General features: G+C 39.1%; 1 protein-coding gene across 6 annotated transcripts in view; it reads left to right on the top strand.

The window, feature by feature from the left end:
- LOC135363124 (mitotic spindle assembly checkpoint protein MAD2A) overlaps window positions 1–24,160 on the top strand; it is a 31,896-nt gene that overhangs the window by 5,653 nt on the left and 2,083 nt on the right. The window contains exons 2-7 of one of the 6 annotated variants that reach the window (XR_010408819.1): window positions 972–1,342; window positions 2,256–2,402; window positions 5,368–5,488; window positions 6,710–6,813; window positions 10,087–10,240; window positions 15,274–22,939. Coding sequence is in view for 3 of the 6 variants with exons in the window: in XM_064583811.1 (XP_064439881.1) it covers window positions 1,270–1,342; window positions 2,256–2,402; window positions 5,368–5,488; window positions 6,710–6,813; window positions 7,526–7,698 (618 nt within the window). In the remaining 3 variants the exon portion in view is untranslated. Of the gene's footprint in view, window positions 1–971; window positions 1,343–2,255; window positions 2,403–5,367; window positions 5,489–6,709; window positions 6,814–7,128; window positions 7,301–7,525; window positions 9,090–10,086; window positions 11,479–14,399; window positions 22,940–24,160 lie in introns of those variants that run through there. The other 5 variants (XR_010408818.1, XR_010408817.1, XM_064583813.1 and 2 more) reach the window with 5 other exon arrangements.

Genomic DNA, 24,160 nt, shown 5'->3' with positions numbered 1-24,160 from the left:
TCACACATGTAATTTTAAATGTTCTTGTAGTCAGATTAAAAAACTAAAATGAAACAAGTGAAATAAATCCAATACATGTGAAAATATCATTTCAATATGTAATCGATTGAAAGACATATCACTGTGATACTTTACATTCTTTTTTTTTATACTAAGTCTTTGAAATCTGGTATTCTTATACTTGTAGCATATCTCAGTTCAGACAAGCACATTTCAAGTGCCTAAGAGCCACCTGTGGCTAGTGGCTATGGTACTGGACTGAATTAGATTTGGAGAAGGGAGAATAAAAGTCAGGAATCTACATATAGCAAAATACCCAAGTGATTCTTTCACACTCTCAAGTTTGAGGACCACCACTCGAGACCGTCCTATATACGATCCATTCTACAACCACTACTGAATTTACACTTGAAAAAAATACCCCTTTAATTATGTCAATTCTAAGAGCCTAGAAATCCCTGGTACGTCCAACTTATTTCAGATGGATATTCAAAGCTCCCAAAATGTGGCCTCACCCCATCCATCCAACCTGCTCTCCAATTTGAAAATGTCTTGGGTTCTTCCATGAAATTTTCCTAGGCAAGTATTCAAATGATCATTCATTCAACAAATATTGTTGGACTAGCCACTGTCATCATGGATCCTCCTCTGACCCTCCCCCCCTCATGTGCTCTCTCTCATTCTCTCTCTCTCAAATAAATAAATAAATTCTTTTTTTTTTAAAGATTTTTATCCATTTATTTGACAGAGAGAGACAATGAGAGAGGAAACACAAGCAGGGGGAGTGGGACAGGGAGAAGCAGGCCCCCCGCGGAGCAGGGAGCCCGATGCGGGGCTCGATCCCAAGACCCTGGGACCACGACCTGAGCCGAAGGCAGACGCCCAACGACTGAGCCACCCAGGCGCCCCAATAAATAAAATCTTTAAAAAAACAAAAAAACACACCAGGTTTTGGCGTCTTCTTCCCTCAGGCCGGTCTAGTAGACCACAACTACACAGGCCCAGCCGGGACCCTGCGGAGCTTGACCACCCAGAACTGGGCGACCACGCCTACCCCCTGCGCCTGCGGACAGGCCAGCTCCGAAAAGCGCCCAGAGGACCTGCAGGCCCCGCCCCACGGGGCGGGGCCTAGAGGCTCATCGCGCCTGCGCGGAGGCCCGAGCGCGGGCTGCCCGTTACTTTTGAAACGAGTGGCGGGGAACTGCTGTGGGCGTCTCTGCTGTCGCTCTCTGCCGGGGGAAGCGCACTCCTTCGTCTGTAGGACTGGCCATGGCGCTGCAGCTCTCCCGGGAGCAAGGCATCACCCTGCGCGGGAGCGCCGAAATCGTGGCCGAGTTCTTCTGTAAGTCGTCCTCGCGCAGGCCGGAGGGCGGGGTGAACTGAGGCCAGGCCGCCCGGTAGGCCCGGGGCTCAGCCGCGGAGGCGGGGGAAGCGGGAGGGGGTGGAGGGGAGGCCGCGAGGCCGCGAGGCCGCGAATTAAGCTCTCTCTGCCCCAGCCTCCTGCCCGGCGGGAGAATCTAGGAAGAAGCGGATGCAGACGCCGCCTCCGGGCTCCTTGCTAATGGTGGGGCTTGAGGCCTAGGTGCTGCTGAGGCCTGCGGCGCGATGTAGCCCCTCCACCTGCAGCGTTGCTTTCAACTACAGAGCCAGGCACTTTCCGCCCGCCCCCAGCCTCCGCGACTTCAGACGGAGTAGGACCGGGGTGGGGGCCACGTATATTTTTAACAACCCCTCGGCCCCTCTTTGATTCTGGTATTGGCGGTGATGGACTAGATTTAGGAAACGCCATTCCGGACCAGGACAGTTGGGCCTTCTGATAGGATCTGGCAGGACTTGTGAGGAGAAAAGGAGGAAAAAGAGGGAAAGGTTTGCTGAGAGCATTGCAGAGAACAGTTAATCAGTTGCTAACTGAGATGCAAAAGCCTATTTTGACAGCCTCTAACCACATAATCTGAATTGGGACTTGGATTACAGTGAGTTGTAGTACTACTTTGACAGTAGATTAATGCAGTTTGGCGTTTTTCTCTTTTTTTGCCACAGAAATGCAGGTATCGTGTTCTCTCTTAATTAGAAGCAAGGTTTTAAGAATGTTTAATGCCACTTTTTACCTACTCTGCTTTCAGCAAAACACCCACAAACACGTTAAGGCATTTATGGTTTTATGCCATTAATGAAACGTAGCCACATCTAAATGTTTTATTTTCCAGAGTTACAAAGTGATAATGACTTTTCTTTAACATTCCTTTTGTTTCCAGCATTTGGCATCAACAGCATTTTATATCAGCGTGGCATATATCCATCTGAAACCTTTACTAGAGTGCAGAAATATGGACTCACCTTGCTTGTAACAACTGATCCTGAGCTCATAAAATACCTAAATAATGTGGTGGAACAGCTGAAAGGTATTTAATTGTTGCAAACCATTTTGAGTTTTGCAGGCCTTGTAGAACCCATATTTTCTGGCATCTTGGTGGTCATTTTTCAGCTCTGTACAAAAAGGTATAAAACACTACAACCTCAAATATAGTGATTCTTAATTGGAAGGAAGCAAATAATATATAAATTGAAAGAAAGTCCACCCTTCCCATACTGCAGTTTGAGTGGGTTGAATATTTTGATATTAGGAATCTGATATGGCTTCACAAAACTGTCTCCATCAACTTCCTTAGAAATGATTTTTGCAGTTCATGTAGCCAGATGGAACAAGTTGGAATTTTCTGTCCTTATGATGGTGTTCACTATTGGAGAAAAATCCACTGTATATTTTTAACATATATTTTCTGTAACTGCCTAGAGTTTAAAGCCATCATTACTTAAAGGAAAATAAAATTGGATCCAACCTGGAAACTAAACTTAAAGAAAAGAACTACTAAGTAATAGAGCACCCAGTAGAGTTTTATTTTTTATATATTTCCATTTGTCTTTTTTAAAATCCTGCCTTTAATCAGTAAGCCTTTTCTATCTGAGCACTCACTGTTTTTCTTTAGCTCAAGAAATTACTATATTGAATCAATACTTGTTCTCCATCTATTCCTTTTTCCCCTCATATTTTTCTCTACTTAGGATTCCCACTTCTAATTTTTCTGTTGTAGGATGTTTCTCCCTAGCTCCCCATTTGATCTTCCAAAACTAGTTCCAAAAAACACTAGTCATCTTTTTTTCTTAATTCATGAGTCATATATATTTCTTTGTATCAAGTAGCTTTATTTTTAAAATTAGATTAATTGTTTTTTTTTTTTTTATTCAGGGCTAAAAAGTAAGATTATTAGTAAGCAACTAATAATCTATGTCATCTTAATTTGATGGAGAAGCAAGCCCCACCTAAGCTACTGGTTTTTGGGTTGTCTCCTTTAAGACTACACTGAGGATATTTCTTCACCTCGGATGTATGCAGACCTTCCTATTTAATTTCTCCCTTTTATTTTAGTTAAAATGGAGGAATTGCTCTTCTTAGAGGCAAATTGTTCAATCTGAATCCCCATTCCTCTAGCCTTAAGGATTTTATCCTAGTTCTTCTCTGGTATTTTTGATTTCTTTGTTTTGATCTCTCTTCAGTTTTAAAAGAAAAAAATTTCCACCCACCCCAAATCCTTAAGTTACTACCCAATTTCTTCCTTTTCAGAGCTAAATTGAGAAAAATCGATATATGTCAAGAAAAAGTTGATACATACGACAGCCCGTGTCTAGCAAGTGGCTATTTTTGTACTGCCTGCAAACTAAGAATGTTTTCAGATTTTTTTTTTTTTTAAGATTTTATTTATTTGAGAGAGAGAATGAGATAGAGCATGAGAGGGGGGAGGGTCAGAGGGAGAAGCAGACTCCCTGCTGAGCAGGGAGCCCGATGCGGGACTCGATCCCGGGACTCCAGGATCATGACCTGAGCCGAAGGCAGTCGCTTAACCAACTGAGCCACCCAGGTGCCCTGTTTTCAGATTTTTAAAGGGCTGTTTTTTAAAGACTATGCAACAGAGACCTAGGTGGCCCACAAGCCCTAAATATTACAAAATTGTTTTGTCTCTTAAAAAAAGAAAAAAAACCACTACAGATTCCTGAGTATACTATCCCAATTTCCAAGATTAATTCAGGGCTTGTCCTGAGGCCCTCTTCTCACTATAATCTCTCTCTAGGATGATCTCTGACATGTACATAGCTTCACTAACAACCTTGGTGTAGTTGACTCACAACTGTACATCCAACCCAATTCTCCTAATTGTGCTCATATATTTCGTGGCTCCGTTGATATCTTCATCTGGCTATCGCAGTGATACCTGAAAACTAAACTTAAGGCGCTCCTGGCTGGCTCAGTCAATGGAGCATGCAACTCTTGATCTCGAGATATGAAGTTGCAGCCCCATGTTGGGTGTGGAGATTACTTAAAAATAAAATCTTAAAACTTAAGCATCATCTCCCATTTGCATTCTTTTTCTCAGTGAATGGATCAGCCATCCAACTAGTGATATAAACTAGGAAGTTGGGAGCTATCTCAGTCTTTCTTCTTGCTTACTCATAAGTAGTCAATAAATCCTAACAGTTTGAACCATGAAATCTCTTGAATCTATCTACTGATCCATCTCTACCAGCTTATCCTTCTCTAAGCCTTCATTACCTCTTGCTTGAATTGCTAATTAATTGGTGTCTCTAGATCCCCTCTTTACCTCTACTCTACTTTCCACATCACAGCCAGAAGGATAGTTCTGAAATACAAATTTAATTACATCACACCATACTTCAAATACAGTAATGACTTCCCTGGTTCTTGAAGTGTAACTTCTTTAATTTGGCCCATATGGCCTTGCATGGTCTGACCCCTGTGTATCGTACACAAACTGACCTTGTTCATTCTCCCCTTTCTTTACTGCAGTTGTATTACCCTTCTTTCAATCCTCTGGTCAGATGCTCTTCCCTTTTCAATATTTAAGACCTGTACCCTTTTCTGTATCATTTTGCATATTTAATGATAATTTATTTGTAGAACTGAAGTCAAGTGAGAACTCCCTGAGTGAGTCCAATTTTCCTCTCTTATGCTCTCATTGCGTCACATACTGCACCTTCATAGCATTTATCACAATTATAATCTTATATTTATCGGTGCAGTGATTAGATTAATGGCCATCTCCTGCATCTTACTTGGATTAGGGTGTACTTCATGTTTTCTACTCTGTCTTCAGCACTCAGTACTATATCTGGTACAAATACTGAGAATTTGAAAACAGGAGCTAGGTTATTGTGGGGCAGATTTTCTGTACAGGTTGGCAGAGTTCCGAAATACTAGCGGTAGGAATTTGCTGAGGATAGAAAGTGAGACCTGGGAAGAGAGTTGTTTTGTAATGCAGTGAAACAAAAAAGATTCCTTGTTATGTATTGCAGATTGGTTATACAAGTGTTCAGTTCAGAAACTGGTGGTTGTCATCTCAAATATTGAAAGTGGTGAGGTCCTTGAAAGGTGGCAATTTGATATTGAGTGTGACAAGACTGCAAAAGATGACAGGTAAGTATGAAGTAAATTGCTTCCATTTTTACAGATCTTTTTCCAAAACTGTTTTCTTTTACTAGATGAGTTCTACTTATATTGAACTAGTTTCATATAAGGTAGTTTGTTTCTAAGTATGTTAGATGTGATCTTTAATCTCCTGTGGAGAAGGATTGGGCTCACAAATTGTGCTCACGAAAGAATTTTGCCTATCACGGACTTTTAACATAATTGCGCTTAGGCTAAATCCATAAATTTCAAACTTTAGTGTTTATGATGCTGTATGTAAAGCTACCATGGTGTCCGTCCTAGGTGGGCCATTTCATGAATTGTAGAAAGGTACTTTTAACCATGAAGTATTATCCTAGACTTTCTCCCAGCTTACTGTGCAGCTCTACTGTATTTCATTTAATGCTACAAACTTCTTAGACACTGCCTTTTTTTTTTTTTTTTAGGATTTTATTTATTTATTTAATAGAGCATGCGAGAGAGGGAACATAAACGGGGAGTGAGAGAGGGAGAAGCAGGCTTCCCGCCAAGCAGGGAGCCCGATGTGGGGCTCAATCCCAGGACCCGGGAATCATGACCTGAGCCAAAGGCAGTCGCTTAACTAACTGAGCCACCCAGGCGCCCCTCCTTAGACACTTACTAAACTGAAGTTTTTAGATTATCTGGATGGGAGATGCCCATCATTATATGCTAATTTCTAGCATTGTCCTAGGCATTCTTACCTGTAAACTCTGAACTATCTCTCATAATGAAATGATGGAGTTTGCTCCTGAAGCCTTTGGTCTGTTTTAGAAAATGTTTAATTATTAACGCCATACACGAGTAACATCTTATTTGAGGCAATAGGAAATTAGACATTTAGGCATTACTAAAAATGCCAAAATGATTATACCGATTCAATATTTTAGATACTGCTTGTTATCTTTATTTTAAGACATGCTGAAGCTTTCCTGACTTGAAGTACTTGGCAGGTTTTCTAGTCATCTGTTATTTAATGACCTGATACTAAGAACAACCCTAAAAAATGATTGGAAGGATAAATGAAATAATAGAGATACATATTGTGCCTACTAAGTTTCTTAAGGACGTATATTTATTTTCATTGAAAAAAAACTCCTTTTGAATGCATTACTTATTTGATTTTGGAAACATTTAATCAGATAAATAATCTTACCTGTGTTTCAAATAACTTGTTAAAACTTAAAATGAATTAATTGGTTTCTTTGATAGTGCACCCAGAGAAAAGTCTCAGAAAGCTATCCAAGATGAAATCCGTTCAGTGATCAGACAGATCACAGCTACGGTGACATTTCTGCCACTATTGGAAGTTTCTTGTAAGTATTATACAACTTCACACTGGCTTAAATTTGTTGTGGAAAAGACTAAGCTACTACTTTAAGAATTAACGCGCTCATTAAGTTTTTTCTTAATTATAAATGTCATGTTATATGAATGAGAAAACTGTGGTAAAGCTAAAGTAATGCTATTTGCATTTTATTTACAAGTGCTGAAAAGGAAAGGAATGAAAGTATTCTACAGTACTCACTCTTGAATATTTTGATGTAATTTCTGTCATTATTTTTATTTTCTACACATTTCTATGTATATAATTAAGATTTATAGCTATAATTGTGTCTTTGTTTTCTTAGTTACTCCTTCATTCATCAGATATATCCTAAATACCTACTACATGCCAGATGCTGTTCTGGGCACTGGGATACAGCTGTCACAGAACCAAGGTGTTATCTTTTCTATGGCTTAGATTCATGCTGTCTCATGATTAATTTTATACTTTCTGCAAATATTTTTAGTGGTTTTCTCTTTAAAAAAAAAAAACTTGAGTTTTTCATAAAGTAAAAGGAGTGCAGTATTTTCTGTACTAAAATTATTCATTGAGGAAAAGCAATTAGTTAATATAATTGATTAGAGATCAAGGTAAACTAGCTTTTCTGACACTATAGATGGTTCAAATGTGAAAGACACAGGAAGGGTGGTTGTACTTTAGAAAAAAATAATTGTACTTTAATGATCTTATCCCCAATTTAGGTTCATTTGATCTACTGATATATACAGACAAAGATTTGGTTGTACCTGAAAAATGGGAAGAGTCGGGACCACAGTTTATTACCAATTCTGAGGAAGTCCGTCTTCGTTCATTTACTACTACAATCCACAAAGTAAATAGCATGGTGGCCTACAAAATTCCTGTCAATGACTGAGGATAAGACAAGGACAGTGATGTACTTATAACTCTCAGATGTGGTTTTCCTGAAACCAAGTCAACTATAGTTGATACATTTTGTTTCACTGGTTAATTTTTAGATGGGGAAAACTTAACATTATACTTCTATTGAACTGTGCATAATTGTTACATTTTTTGGTACCTGTATGACTTTATACAGGGTTGGTATAAATTATTGCATTGTTCAGAAGGGAACTAGCAGATCACATCAGCATTGTTAATGTCAATTCCTTTAAAGGTGGTAACTGTAGATGGAAAACTTTTGCCATAAAGCTAAATGCCTTCTTAAACCTTTTGGTCAAGTACCTTGATTCGGAATATAGGCAGGGAGATATTTAAATATAAAATACAGCAAAAGAAGTCCGAATATTCAGAGTCTTTGTTTAGATCCTGAAATTATCTAATGATAATCTGTAAGTAATGAAATGCTGCTCCTGTTAGGTCCTTTTGCCATTTATTTTATTCGTATATTTTCCGTATTAAAAGCATTTCCAATTATTTGATTTTAATTTATATAACTTGAACTTACAAAGCTATGTATATTGCCACTGTTTAAATTCCTGTGATACAGAACACTTAAAATTTTTTTTTTGTTTTATAAAATCAAGCTTTAAATGATGTAATAAAGTTAAGTATGTATATTTTAATTTGTCTTAACATTTTTATATTGGTGTGGTATTAACACAGTTAAATAGTAGGATGGATTCAGTATAGCAAATAATATCTTGTACCTACCAGGGCCTAAGAATACAAACTTGAGTCAGTCTGGAGGTGCTTTCAATTTAATGGACAAGCTTTGATTATACCCCTTTAATCTTATAACTGTGGACTTAAAATAAGCATCATTCTTTGTATAAAATAATACATGTCATTTGGAATTAATTCATTTTAGCATATGTTGGGCTGTAGAACTTTTCTATACTCCTAGCCTTATTGCTAGCCTAGTCTTCCTTATTTTGCCAAGGTCAGTTGAAGGCAGACTTCTAAAAAGTCTCTTCTAATCTCTGTTCTAAATCTTATCTCATTTTGTAATAATTAAGTGCTTAGTATCACACTGTTCTAAGCTCTTTATATGTATTAACTCGTTAATCTTCACTATAAAGTAAAAACACATAGCCTGTATCCATTCCTTCAAAAATTACAAAGTGAACACCTGTTAACGTGCCAAGTATTGGGATGAATGAAACAGGGTCCTGGCCTTTCTGAAGTTTGAGATATGAAGGAGAGGAAAGTACATGGCAAGCTTCCAAGAAGTAACTACACAGATTTATCACATATGTATTTGTCTTTGTTATTTCACCTGAATGATCTGTTTGATCCTGTTGCCTGCTTGTTAAGAATAAAGGGCAATTTTTCACTACAAGACAAGTATGGGTCCCCGTATTTGATGATGGGTATAGTGAATGCTTCTGCGAAAGCCCATTCCCTTGAGAGTTGAAGCTATCTAATTTTAGAGGTCCACCCACAACTCTTGCCTGAATAAGAAAAGTAGTTATGCAGAAATGGAAATGATTTTGAATTAGGTATGGTCAAGAGTCTGGTTTTCCAACATGAGATATAGTACAAAGTGGTCACTAGTAAGATTAAAACATTTGCATTCTTGGCTGTACATAACCTTCATAACATGACACATTAGGTTGAGAAAGAAAGCAGAAATGGAAGTTCAGTAAAAATATGGAGAGAGTTGAAAATTCTGGAACTACTTTTGGGACAAAAGTTTGAAATTCTTTTCAGAAAGCAGTAACTGCTTTAGGAAACACAATGCCTCTGCTAAATGGCCGGAAATAATGTGGTTCTTCCCCCACAAAAGCTCACTGGTAGCAACTTTCTTAATATATCATTGGTAATACTTAAATTTCTGTCATTTGTGTTTTTATTTACCAAATTAAATGACCCTAATATTATCACTTTTAATTTGTGATTTCTAACATTGCTAATTTCCCCCCCTTATAGATTATGTATCATTTAAGAAATACAAATACAAAGCTATGAGCTTTGTTGGTAAAGCTCAATTGGAAAAGCTTTGGCCTATGGCTCCAACTAAACTTGTCCTGCCTTCTTTCCTATACCTGAAGCTCACCTTAGGAGGGAGCTATTTAAACCAACAGGTTCAAGAATTGTGAATGACCGATGAGTACTGGGTGTTACGTGTAAGTGATGAATCACTAAATTCTCCTGAAACTAATATTACAGTATATGTTAATGAAGTAGAATTTAAATAAAGATTTGGAAGGAAAAAAAAAAACAAAAACAAAACGTGCGTGACTTCCATACCATGTTAAACAGAGAAGCCAAGATTCCAAGAGAGTCTGATAGGCCTCTGATAGGCCTGGCCTGGACTCTGACTCGGTTTTGCTTACCGTAGGTACAGGAATGAAAACAACATATTCCGATTGGGCCTGTCGAGGTCTGAAACAGAGCCCCAGATGGGACTGAACCACACCCGGTCTTCAGGACTCTTCTCCCAGTGTCATCAATTGGACAGAGAAGTCAAGCCTTGATGGGAATTTTACACAGAGGTATAACGATCTCATGTTTTAGTTGGCTTTTGCTTCATAGCAAACAACCATAGAATAACCGTAAGCATTTTTTTTCCCTGTAAGTCTGTGGATTATCTGGGGTGCTTGTTTTATTTCATGCAAATCTGCAGGTCACATGTTTCATTCTACCATTGAAGGGGCAATAGCTAGCCAGGACTTTTAAAGCTTAGTTTCCAAACTTTGACACTGACATTTTTGCCCACATTCCACTGATTTTGGCCAAGTCTTGTGGCTGAGCCAAACTTCAGTGGGGCAGGGAAGTATACTCCTCCCATGGAGTTGGGGAAAGGGGTATGTGAAAATGTGATGAAAGTGATAATATTATTATTAGACAGGAAAGATCAGAATAGCTATAATGCCACATTGTAACTCATTTTCCACCAGATGTCACTAATGCTGCAATATTCAAATTAAGGTGAACTTTTGACTTTAAAGGCTGTAATATTCAGCTTTTCTTATTGGAAATCAATAGTGGGATTTCTGGCTACAAAAATATAGACATCCAAGGAAGGAAATACAGCATCTGTAATTGGCTAAGCACTTCACATGAATTATTTAATTTAATTCTCATGCTTTAGTGCACAAGTAGAATTGCGGAATCAGCGGGCATGCAAACTGCACTACATTTTTTAGAGTTTAGATGGTCTCTTCTGTCCATGACCAAGGAAGCTCATCTGGCTCCTCAGCAAGCACATCAAAAGGAGTGTTTCTTCACCCGTTTCCTAATGGCTCTTACCTTTGACATCCTCTTAGCAATTGAGTGTCCAGAGCAAACTGGTTTTCATTTACTCCGCTTTACAAAACTCTACGTTTCTTTGGGTGCATTTGTATTTACACTTTCCTCAGATGACTTCCTGTAACTTATCCATATTGTGCAAAGAATAAATCAAGTGTGCATTTGTGAGCAGTTGTGAGACACTTGACCCACTAGTCAAAAGAATTGTTCGTTAAGTAACCTCAGTTACTCTTTAGGGAATTAATTTTTGGCTAAAGTTGTAAATAATAATTTCTTATTCTTTTTTTAATTACATATGTGAAATTAGATTTTAAGTTATTTTGTTCAGTGTAACCGTGATAAAAATTTGTGTTGGAATAACTATGGAATAGAAATGCTGCTAAATTCCAAATTTTATGAGCTACATTTTCTAAGAACAGATCTTTAAAGATCTTTCCATTCATCACGAACATGGCTTTGAAAGCCAGCAGTATTAACTGATGCTTATTAAAAAAAATCTAGTTGGGAAAGCTACTTAAGCTTCATTAGAGTGGACAATGCTGTTCCAATCTGGCAAAAACACTGTAGCCTTAGCAACAAAACTATTAGAAAAGGCCTAGAGAGAAAAATGTCAAGAGTTGACCCTCTGATTACACAAGTCAGTTTATGTTACCATTTCACCTATTTTTGTGCTCTTACCATTTGATCTATTTTTATACTAGAGAAACATAATTTCATTTATTTGTATAAAGTCCATTGTCATCTGCGTTTATCTGCACCATTTTGTTGTGTAAGCTTGTTTGCACAAAGGTACACATCCTATCAAAATCTTTATTGTTTTGGCATTTTATCTGTGCTGAAAAAGGCCTCTGAATATAAGCACGACCGCTCAGGCTCCACTTCCATGCAGGGGAAAGATGTCAAACCTCTTTAAAAGCTATCTAGATATGGACATGCCCAGTGGATACCTAGACATGGATGTGAATTTCTTTCTGAATGGCAGTCTCACTGACTCACACTCATTTCCTTTAATCCTCACAACAACCCTAGGAGGGTTATTGTTGCCATTTTACACACGTAAAGCCTGAGATTCAGGGAGCCTAGGTAATTTGCCCAACTTCAAACATCCAGAATCTGTCCCCAGGCCCGACCCCAAGGCCAATATTCTTTCTAGTATATCTCATTGCTTCTCAGAGACTAGGGAACAAAGGAGGGTGCCCCTGCCCCAGTGTGCACAGACTCAGCCAAAAAGACTAGACTGCTACATGACTCTAACCCCAAGTTGGGGAAGGAGAACTCAACAGTATTTGAGTATCAAGTTTCATTAATTTTTTAAAAAACACTTTTTCATAACAAGCGATCATTAGATGTTTATATACACACAGTATTTTGCTGTACGATAGCTGCATGCATCTTCTTCCATCAACAGTTTCTTCTCTCATTCTTTCACTTGTTTTTGTAACTACATGCTGTGTTGGAATTTGAACGAGTGAGAAAGAGGAGACAGAAGGCGATTGAGATGTATGTTATCATCCAAATCATGGGGTTCCCTAGCAAAGCTGGGTAGAGTGAGGCTTAGATCTCAAGCAGAAACAGGGTTTGCTACTACACCTCCAGAAATGAGCCGGGAATGGCCAGGCAACTGCAGGCATCCTCGCGCAAGCCCACTCCAACGTGGGAGCAAGAAGCCCTGCGTCCTGAACGCCAAGGGCACAATAAGAAAGCACTTGACTCGAACTCCTATAAGTCTTAGAAAGGTCTTTTCTCTGTTGCTTGGGATGGTGTGAGAGAGAAAGTGGAGAGAGGGGCCCCAAATCTCTGCCCAACACCACCTTCTGTCATCAGGATTGGAGTGGAGACCCGGAGAGTGGAGTAGCATGCATCCCTCTCGTTGAATATTTGCCAGCTTTTTAAGCTTTTTAGTGTATTACACTGTGCGTTCCACAGGCGTCCTGTGAGTTGCTTTAGGTAGCATGCTCACGGGCATTTTTTTTTTAATTTTAGTAGCTATGTATTTTAGTCTGTATTCAGAAAAACGTATAACATGTTCTAACACGTTACCATGAGCGAAGATTCTACAGTCCACTCTGAATATTTAAAGAAAAACCGATCAGTATTTTGTATGGATGATGCAAATGTAGACAAGGGAAGAAGGCCGCGCACTCATGATGGAAGGCTGCGAAGCAGTGTCGTAGCCCATGGTGCTCCAGCCTCCGAAGGGAGCCAGGGCAGCAGTCCCCTTAGCGGAGCCGCGCCTGCTCCCGCTACTGCTGCGCTCACACACGCCTGAACTCGCCTCCTCCCCACAGAGTCCTTCGGGAACTGCTGAAGGGCATCTTGCTTTCTGCCCACAAAAGACTCCGGCCCCATGAGTCCGGTAGAACGCCATGCAGCGCCCTAGGCTGAAAGTTAACTCGCCGTTCCATTTCGTATCACTAATTACGTCCAGTCATGTTGTCCAAAGGGGCTCACCAGACTTTGATGAAATGAGCACAGAGACTGTATCCACATGAAAATGTCCCAGATTTGAACACTAGGACACTCTTTGTTTATGACTCCACTTCCCCCCAAACTAAATCCCCTCACAAAAGCCCATAGAAATTAAAGTCCAAGTGCCTTCATTCTCAATCGTATACAGTTGGCTCAGTGTCAGCCAGAGGCTTTTACGCAGAGCCTGGGTTCCGGTAGCTGTAGCGGTGTCCGGGGATTTCACAGGAATGGGCGTAGCTTCTTCAGCCTCTTCAAAGTTGGTTCGAACCTCGAATTAGTTCTAGTCTCCAAGGGGTCAGCAGTCACCAAAGAAACTGCATCTCCCCTATAGAAGTTGTCACAAACAGGGGCGCCTGGGTGGCTCAGTTGGTTAAGCGACTGCCTTCGGCTCAGGTCATGATCCTGGAGTCCCGGGATCGAGTCCCGCATTGGGCTCCCTGCTCGGCAGGGAGTCTGCTTCTCCCTCTGACCCTCCCCCGTCTCATGTTCTCTCTCTCTTTCATTTTCTCTCTCAAATAAATAAATAAAATCTTAAAAAAAAAAAAAAAGTTGTCACAAACAAAACTGTGGTCCCCCAATTAAGTGAATAGGTAATGGCGTGGCAGGTAACTTAGTGCTCCCTCTATTGGAGACAGCGAGGACCTGGGAACTGTTGGGTTTCAGTCCCACGGCAAGCCAGCCAGAGGCACCCGCCTTGAGTCCACAGCCTGTGAGTCCGTATTCACTGAGCACACAGCGCCCAGCAACTGTTGTGCTTCCACAACGGTTTATGTTTAATATGTGTGTGTATTTCTTTGTGTTTGTTGTTGTTACTGTTTTGTTTTGGTGACTCGTGTGTAGTTATCTCCCATATATATTGCCTACTGTCAGGGAGTGACCTTTTCTTTTCTTTTTTTTTCTTTCTATTAACATATAACGTATTGTTTGTTTCAGGGGTACAGGTCTGTGATTCATCAGTCTTCCACAATTCACAGCGCTCACCATAGCACATACCCGCCCCAATGTCTATCACCCAGCCACGTCATCCCTCCCACCCCCCCACCACTCCAGCAACCCTCAGTTTATTTCCTGAGATTGAGAGTCTCTTATGGTTTGTCTCCATCTGGTTTCATCTTGTTTCATTTTTCTCTCCCTTCCCCTATGATCCTCTGCCTTGTTTCTCAAATTTAGAGAGTGACCCTGAGACATTATTGCCTTCTTCGAAAATTTAGATATTCTGGTTTCATTTCCTTGTGTCTCGTGTCCCATGCTTTTGGCACTTTGGTGCAAGATTGTGGTCTAGAGAAAACGTCTACTCCCAAATTCCTCCGAGTGTGTTCTCTCCAGAACAGTGGAGTGAAACACATTCTCCTCTGTCAGTGCATGAGGAATGGGGTAATGAACGTCACCCTGCTCCCTTAGCACTATGTTTAACTTACAAATATGCCACGTCTTACTTGTTCTGATAGTAGTAATTGTCATCACTCTTCCATAGACTTTTCATTCCTACCTAGGCAGGCTGAGTTGGACCTGGCTAGGAAGTAGTTGACCAGAACCAAGATTCTAAGAAAATAAAATACCACGGTCGCAGTAAGAGCCAATGAGTCAGGATTACTCTTTGTCAAGAAGGAACAGAAGGATACCAAAGTTTAGCAAGACTTTAAGAAGATTCTAGACATCACAGATGAAAGTGGTCAAAAGTTAGTATTCCAAAGAGTGGCGCCATTTGAAAAGACAGAACACAAGCACAAACAAATAAAAAAGATTCCAAGACACTTAAATTAAGGGCAGAAACTTTTCTTTTCTCTCTTACTCCTTCCTGTCTCAGTAGGATCTGACCACTGGTGTAAGGAAAGAGACTGCAGCTGGGAAGGAAATGATGCCAAGAGCTGCAGCTGCAAAGAGGGTTTGTTTTTTTTTTTAACTTTTATAGTGTAAAATTAATACATACACACATTTTAAAAAACAAGCAGTACAGAGTGGTACCAAATGAAAAGTAAATTCCCTGCCTGAACCTGTTCCCCAACTCCTCATTTCCAGCTCCCTATTTTTAAATATTTTCTGTTCTGCTGGTGGTTATCACAATACCTCTGAAACCTATGTTAATACTTTCATTTCTTGTTTTATGAACTTGAAATAGCATCTATTGAAAGATGAGAAACTTATTTCTTTTATCCATCTGCTTCTACATTTTCCAGTTACATTGTTTTGGTTTTTCTGGTTATTACCATTTTAAAGAGTATGCTTACGTCTGTATTTTGTTACATCAATTTTAGACAGTGTATCTTGATTTTTTGCTATATAAATAAATAGGTGAAAAAGATCTGTGACATTATCTCTTCCACGTCTCTGCTGCCTTAATATTCAGACTTCCATTTTTTTTATATTATCAATGTTAGTATTAGTCAGATTCTTTTACAGTTGTTGTCTTCCAAGTTTTGTTTATACGTTGATTCTACAAATTAAAATAGCATTTCCATTATTCCAATGATTAAATTACTCCTTACCGAAGGACCAAATAGCTCTACTTACTGAGAAAGAAAGGGTAATCTTATGTCATTAAAACTGAAAGATGAATGTTCCAAGTGTCAAAGTCAAGTGGGATTCCTTAAACTCAATCTTCAAGACTTTCTAGTACATTTAATTTGGTCGATGATATCTTTAATTTCCAAAAAATCTTTTTCTTTGTTCTTATTTTATAGCCACCCATTCTTTGGCTTCTTGACTCTGAAGATGTTAGTTGGTTTTGTTTTCTTAATCAGTTTTTTTTTTTTTTTTCCCTGTTCTCTTACTTGTTTTCTTTAGGATTCGACTGTTACAATATCTGTTCCACTTAGACCTCCTCATTTTTGTTTTTCACTTACTCTAAATTTTCTGGGTTTTTTCCCCCCATATATGTGAGTGATGAAAAAGGTTGACCAGTATTGATAGCATGATTTGCCACTGCAGTATTAGACCTCTTTCTTGAATGAAAAGATGGATGGCAGGTTCTGTGTACATATAAGCTAGTAGTACTGTTTTAGGGTACATTTAGATATTTTGTTCACCATGTATTTTTTGCAAATTGACTTTTTAAAATACTATATTAAAATTAAAATATCATATCTTATTTACTTAGTTTTTTGGTGCACCTCAAATTTTGTGTGCCTGGTTTCACTCACTGTAGTATCTATTTGGGCCAAGGGCCTGAAAGGTTAAATGTACTTTCCAGGTATGGTCAGTAGAGGGCAGCAAAGGGTAGTGGAGTGAGCACTCGCAGCCAAGGCCTGGGCATCCCTTTTTTCCCCTCTATAGAGATAAAAACCCATCAGTGGTAGTAGAAAGTCCAGAGTGCCAGAATCAGGAGAGAAATTACTCATAGGGATACTGATCCAGAATGGGGATCAGCTGAGGAGGCACAATTCACAGCCTGGTATCTATCTTAGCGATGTGAACCACTAGACATCAGGAGGGGAATCATTCGACTTTCCCAGTCCTGACTCCTCCTACTCCCTGCCTGTCTAAAACCTCAGATCTGGCTCCGTAAAATAACAGGAGTCTCCTGTCCATCTTGGGAGCTGATGCAAACTTCCTGACTGAGAGTTAGGACATGGTACCAGCAGTGGCTAAGTGTTCCTCAACCAGCCATTTCAGGGAGGAGAGACTGAGTGGGATAGGGGCACCATAGGCAAACACTGACAGCTGATGAAAACACTCACATATGTGTCAGTTAAATAATTTGGGAGCCAACCTAAATGGGATGTGGCTTAAAATATATTTTCTTTCCTCCTCCAGAAGGAAAACATTGTTTAGGTGAGGAAAAACTATATGACTTTGAAATTAGACAAACTTGACTCTGCAGATTATTTGGTATGTGGTTCTCAGTTACTTCACTTTATTGAGCTTCAGTTTCTCCATCTATAAAATGGAAATAATGATTCTTACCTCACAAATCTGCTGCAAGCAAATGAGATGATGTCCATAAACTGCCTGGCAAAGAACTTGGCAATTTGTAGTTACTCAATTGGCATTACTACCTGTTCTCTCTCCCTGTCTTTATTCATGGGGGGAATACCCATTATATTGTTGCTATTTTTGAATAAAAAGTCTCATTGTCTCCTGTAAGCATAACTAAATTATTTGAAGGATTAATCTGTTAGGTACCATACTAACATTTCTGCAGTATGATCTCATTTAATTCTCACAACAACCCTATGAAGCAGATGCTTTTATCATCATTTTGATTTTGCAGATAAGGACATTGAGGCTTTAGAAGTATAACTGGTTTACCCAGTGTCATGTAGGTAGTAAATCATAAGGAAGGATTAAAACTAGGTAATTGGATTCCAGAGCTCATGCTCTCGACACTACATAATGTTTTCCAATATACACATTTAATCAAAGATTTAAAATTGTAAGGGAATAAATCAGAGAAGAAATTAAAAAATACATGGAGACAAATGAAAATGAAAACACCATGGTCCAAAAACTTTGGAATCCAGCAAAAGCTGTTCTATGAGGCAAGTTTATAGCAATCAAGGCCTACCTCAAGAAGCAAGAAAAACATTGAAGAAACAACCTAAACTTACACCTACAGAAGCTAGAAAAAGAACAAACAAAACCCAAAACCTAAAGAAGGAAGAAAATAATAAAGATTAGAGCAGAAATAAATGAAATAGAAACTAAAAAAAAACCAATAGAGCAGATCAATGAAACCAGGAGCTGGTTCTTTGAAAAGATCAACCAAATTGATAAACCTTTAGCCAGACTCATAAAGGAGAGAGAGAGAGAGAGAGAGAGGACTCAAATAAACAAAATCAGAAGGGAAAGAGGAGAAAGGACAACCAACACCACAGAAATATGAAGGATTATAAGAATATTATGAAAAATTGTATGCAAACAAATTGAACAACCTAGAAGAAATGATAAATCCCTAGAAACATATAACCTCCCAAAACTGAATCAGGAAGAAATAGAAAACTTGAACAGACTGATTACCAGGAATGAAATTGAATCAGTAATCAGAAAACTCCCAACAAACAAAAGTCCAGGAGCAGATGGCTTCACAGGTGGATTTTACCGAACATTTAAAGAAGAGTTAGAAGGAAAGCTTCCAAAATCACAAATTCATTCTGTGAGGCCAGCATTACCCTGAAACCAAAACCAGGTAAAGACACTTAAAAAAAAAAAGAGGACGGCTGGGTGGCTCAGTCAGTTAAGCGTCTGCCTTCAGCTCTGGTCATGATCCCAGAGTCCTGGGATCGAGTCCCCCATCGGGCTCCTGGCTCAGCGGGGAGCCTGCTTCTCCCTCTCCCACTCCCCCTGCTTGTGCGCTCTCGCTCTCTCACTCTTGCTCTATCGCAAATAAATAAAATCTTTTTTCAAAAAGAGAGAACTACAGGCCAATATCTCTGATGAACACAGATGCAAAAATCCTCAACAAAATAATAGCCAACCAAATCCAACAATACATTAAAAAATCATTCACCGTGATCAAGTGGGATTTATTCCTAGGATGCAAACGTGATTCAGTATTCACAAATCAATTAACATCATACATCACGTCAACAAGAGAAAGGATAAAAAGCACATGATTATTTTAATAGATGCAGAAAAGCATTTGACAAAGTACAATATCCATTCATGATAAAAACTCTCAACGAAGTAGATTTAGAGGGAACATATTTCAATATAATAAAGACCATATAAAAACCTACAGCTAAAATCATACTCAATGGTGAAAAACTAAAAGCTTTTCCCCAAGATCAAGAGCAAGACAGGGGTGTCCATTCTCACTACTTGTATTCAACATAGTACTGGAAGTCCTAGCCCCGGGAATAAGACAAGAAAAAGAAATAAGTGGCATCCAAATGGGTAAGGAAGAAGTAAAACTTTCACTATTTGCAAGTGACATGATACTATATATACAGAAAACCCTCCAGACTCCACCAAAAATAGACTAGAACTGATAAATGCGTTCAGGAAAATCACAGGATACAAAATCAATATACAGAAATCTGCATTTTTATACACTAATGAAGAAGCAGAAAGAGAAATTAAGAAACAGTCCCATTCACAATTATACCAAAAATAATAAACTATCTAGGAATAAGCTTAAACAAGGAAGTGAAAGACCTATATTCTGAAAACTATAAAACACTGATGAAAAAAATTGAAGACAACATGAATGGAAAAATATTCTATTCTTATTGATGGAAGAACAAATATTTTAAAATGTCCCATACCCAAAATGATCTACAGATTTAATGCAATCCCTATCAAAACACCAATAGCATTTTTCACAGAACTAGAACAAATAATTCTAAAATATGTATGGTACCACAAAAGGCCCCAAATAGCCAAAGCAATCTTGAGAAAGAACAAAATTGGAGGTATCACAATCCCAGATTTCAGGGTATATCACAAAGCTGTAATAATCCAAACAGTATGGTACTGACGGAAAAGTAGAGAATAGATCAACGGAACAGAATAGAGAATCCAGAAATAAACCCATGATTTTATGTACAAGCAGGGAGGCAAGAATATACAATGGGGAAAAGATAGTCTCTTCAAAAACTGGTGTTGGGAAAACTGGACAGGTACATCCAAAAGAATGAAACTGGACCACTCTCTTACACTATACACAAAAATAAAATTCAAAATGGATTAAAGACCTAAATGTAAGACTTGAAACCAAAAAAGTCCGAGCAGAGAGCACAGATAGTAATTTCTCAGACACTGGTTGTAACAACATCTTCCTAGATATGTCCCCTGAGGCAAGGGAGACAAAAGCAAAAATAAATTATTGGGACTACATCAAAATAAAAGGCTTCTGCACAGCAAAGAAAACCACCAATAAAACGAGAGGACAAGTTACTGAATGGGAGAAGATATTTGCAAATGATATAAAAGGTTAGTATCCAAAATATATAAAGAGCTTATACAACTCAACACCAAAAAACCAAATGATCCAATTTAAAAATAGGCGGAAGACATCAACAGACATTTCTCCAAAGAAGACACAGATGGCCAACAGACACGAAAAGATGCTCAAATCACTCATCATCAGGGAAATGCAAATGAAAACCACAATGAGCTATCACCTCATACCTGTCCAAATGGCTAAAATCAACAACACAAGAAACAACAGGTTTTGGCAAGATTGTGGAGAAAAAGGAACTCTTGTGCACTGTTGGTGGGAACGCCAACTGGTGCAGCCCCCTGTGGAAAACAATATGGAGGTTCCTCAAAAAATTAAAGATAGAGTTGCTATATGATCCATAACTGAGTATTTACCCCCCAAATAGAAAAACACTAATTTGTGGGGTGTCTGGGTGGCTCAGTCGGTTAAGCATCTAGCACATGGTTTCAGCTCAGGTCATAATCTCGGGATCATGGGGTCGAACCCCACATTGGGTTCTGTGCTTAGCACAGAGTCTGCTTGAGATTCCCTCTCCCTCTTCCTCTGCCCCTGCCCCCACCTGTCTGCTCACCCTCTCTCATTCTCAAATAAATAAATAAATAAATAAATAAATAAATAAATAAATAAATAAAATCTTTAAAAAGAGAAAAACACTAATTTAAAAACATATATGCACCCCTATGTTTGTTGCAACATTATTTACAGTAGCCAAATTATGGAGCAAGCCCAAGTGTCCACTGATAGATGAATGGATGAAGAAGATGTGATATACACACACACACACACACACACACAATGGAATATTATTCAGCAATAAAAAAGATGAAATCTTGCCATTTGCAACAACATGGATGGATTTAGAGGGTATAATGCTAAGTGAAATAAGTCAGAGAAAGACAAATACCATATGATTTCACTTATATGTGGAATTTAAGAAACAAAACAAATAAAAAAGAGATAAACCAAAAGACAGACTCTTAGCTATAGAAAACAAACTGATAGTTATCAGAAGGAAGGTGGGTGGGGGGATGGATGGTAGGTGATGGGGATTAAGAGTACACTTATCATGATGAGCACTGAGTAATGTATAGAATTATCGAATCACTATATTGTACACCTGAAACTAATAATAACACTTAATTATACTGGAATTGAAATAAAATAAATATAAAAAAATTAAAAGAAAGAAATTGAATTAAGAAAATAGTCTAGGGGCACCTGCATGGCTCATTCAGTTAAGCATCTGCCTTCGGCTCAGGTCGTGATCTCAGGGTCCTGGGATCAAGCCCCACATCGGGCTCCCTGCTCATAGGGGAGTCTGCTTCTCCCCCTCCCCCCGACCCCCCTCCCTGCTCATGCTCTCTCTCTCTCTCTCACTTCTCTCTCAAATAAATAAAATCTTCAAAAAAAATTTTTAAATAGTCTTGTCTTTGCAACATGCTTAAAAATATTGGTATTATGGGCATAGGATTACCTTATACTATCTCTTCTATTTGATATTTAGGGTGAAAAGTTAAGTGTTCAATGAAATAGATGAAAACAAACCCTATCACTGTGATTCTATTTAGAGCTCATTCATCAAATTAAAATAAGTAGCAATGGTATTTTAGAAGAAATTAAGCTTTAGCTATTACTGTAAATGTAACTATTACATGACTAAGGAAAGCTCCCTTTATCTTTCTAAGAAAACTTTTCTCTCCTTGGCTTTACTACAAGGGGAAGATAGAATCAGAACACTACATCTTTCTCAATTAATTCCTGAAGATTAGTAACTCACAATCCTGGTTACATACAAGAATCACTCAAAAAATTTTTCAAAATACAGGTTTTCTGGATCTGATGAATCAGAACCTCTGGGGGTTAGAGAGGGAGTGCCTGAAAACTCCCCCAAGTGAGACTGATGCATATCAGTATTGATAAGCAGATACTAGATTCTAGAAGGAGAGTTTTCCTGGTCTCTAAATCTCTAACCTCTCTGAAGGGAGAGGCAGAGAAATGGGACATAATCTGGGAGTTGGGGAAGGTGCAGAGATAAGTTTGCCTACATTTTTACATTAAATAACTGTTGACAGATGCTTGATGGGAGGCCAGAAAGTGTTGCCCCATGAGCCTCCATGGTTCTAATACAATCAAACATGTCCAGACTAGCACTTGTCCCTTTAAAAGTGGTGAGAAGGGGCATCTGGGTGGCTCAGTCGGTTAAGCTTCTGACTCTTGATCTCGGCTCAGGTCGTGATCTTGGTTCAGGTCATGATCTCAGGGCTGTGAGATCGAGCCCCAGGTCAGGCTCCACTCTCAGCACTGTTTGTGCTTGTCCCTCTCCCTCTGCTACCCCCCACCCAAATAAATAAATAAAATCTTAAAAAAAATAAAAGTGGTGAAAAGTCTGAAGGCCACTATCTACATGTCACTTCTGTGCTAGTTTGGTTTTAAGATGAGAGGCCTCAGTAAAGTCTAAAAGGTCTACCAGGACTTGTGCTCTTGCCTCTACCTACTTTTTCAGGCATATTTCATGCTCCTGTACCTTCTGCCTGTATCTCCAAACTAGCAAACTCTTCCATGTCTCTGAAACGTCACATATTCGCATTCTGTCCCTTCAGCTGAAAAATGTATCTTCCCTTCCAATACACTTCTCTTCTTGTCCCTTCCCTCTGCCTTCCTCTTTTCTCTCCTCTCTCTAATCAATCCCTAATTATTCTTTAAAGCTCATTTTAAAGGAGCTCTTCAAAGGAGACTTCTTCACAACTGAAATCAGGTGTCAGGTCCCTCTTTTAATTTCTCATCTCACTCTTTAATTTTTCTCTGCAGTACTTTCCAGAGTCTGGTGTTACACAGTTATTGATGACACTCTTTGTTTAATTTCTGCCCCCCACCCCCCCATTTAAATCCTGGTTTTGTGAGAGTTGGGCCTGGCTCTCTGTTGCCCAGACCTAGCAAGTGTCTTTCTCCTAGTACAGGTTCAAACACTATCTGTTGAAAGAATGAAGTAAATGAGAGAGAGACTAGTTTAGGTCATGCCTTTTCCCCATCCATCCATGCCAGAAAACTATTTCATTCACCCATTCAAGAGAATTTTTGAATTCCTCCAATGTGCCAATGTTTGTGAGAATTAAAATGATAAATCAGACATAGACTCTTTCCTTGAGGCCCATAGAGTCGAGTGGGGAATAAAAGAGAGGGATTCACATACCTGTTCGAGGTGCCTATAAGGGAAACCATGAACTTTGTTAGTAGGATCAAATTTCAGTCCTCCACTGTTGTCAAAGGAAAGACACTGTCCGTGTGAGAAGAGTGGGGGGCCCTCACAGGAAGCTGAGTGACCTCCTGAGTCAGCTGGATTTGAATCCTTCATGTTATGTCGCAGCTGCTTGAATTGAAAGCGTCTAACCTGTCCGTGAAGCACCTCCTCATCTGTAAAATGGTCAGTTTTCTAGTGGACAGGGAACACCGTCTCCACGGAAAATGTTTTTAACAGACTACTGTAGGTTCCGTCACACTGAAGAAGATGTCCGCACGGCAAATAGATGTTTAGCATCACTAACCATTGGGGAAATGCACGTTAAATCCACAGTGAGATATCATGACACAGCTATCAGAACAGCTAAAATAAAAAATGACAACACTAGTTGCCAGTGTGGATGCTAGTGTGGATGTGGGGAAACTGAATCACTCCCACAGTACTGGTGAGAATGTGAAATGGCAGAGCCATTCTGGAAAACAGTTAGTGTCTTAAAAAACAAAACAGAGCAGCTACCCTAGGACCTGGCAATTGGACTCCTGGGCATTTAGCCCAGAGGAGAGAAGACCGACGCTG

The sequence above is a fragment of the Mirounga angustirostris genome, unplaced genomic scaffold (genome assembly GCF_029215605.1).
Source record: "Mirounga angustirostris isolate CCGP_5_RB_7025 unplaced genomic scaffold, mMirAng1.0.hap1 SCAF_22, whole genome shotgun sequence".
Taxonomy (NCBI): Eukaryota; Metazoa; Chordata; class Mammalia; order Carnivora; family Phocidae; genus Mirounga; species Mirounga angustirostris.
Note: the sequence above shows the minus strand (reverse complement) of the source record. Positions and strands in the feature narration are given on the sequence as shown.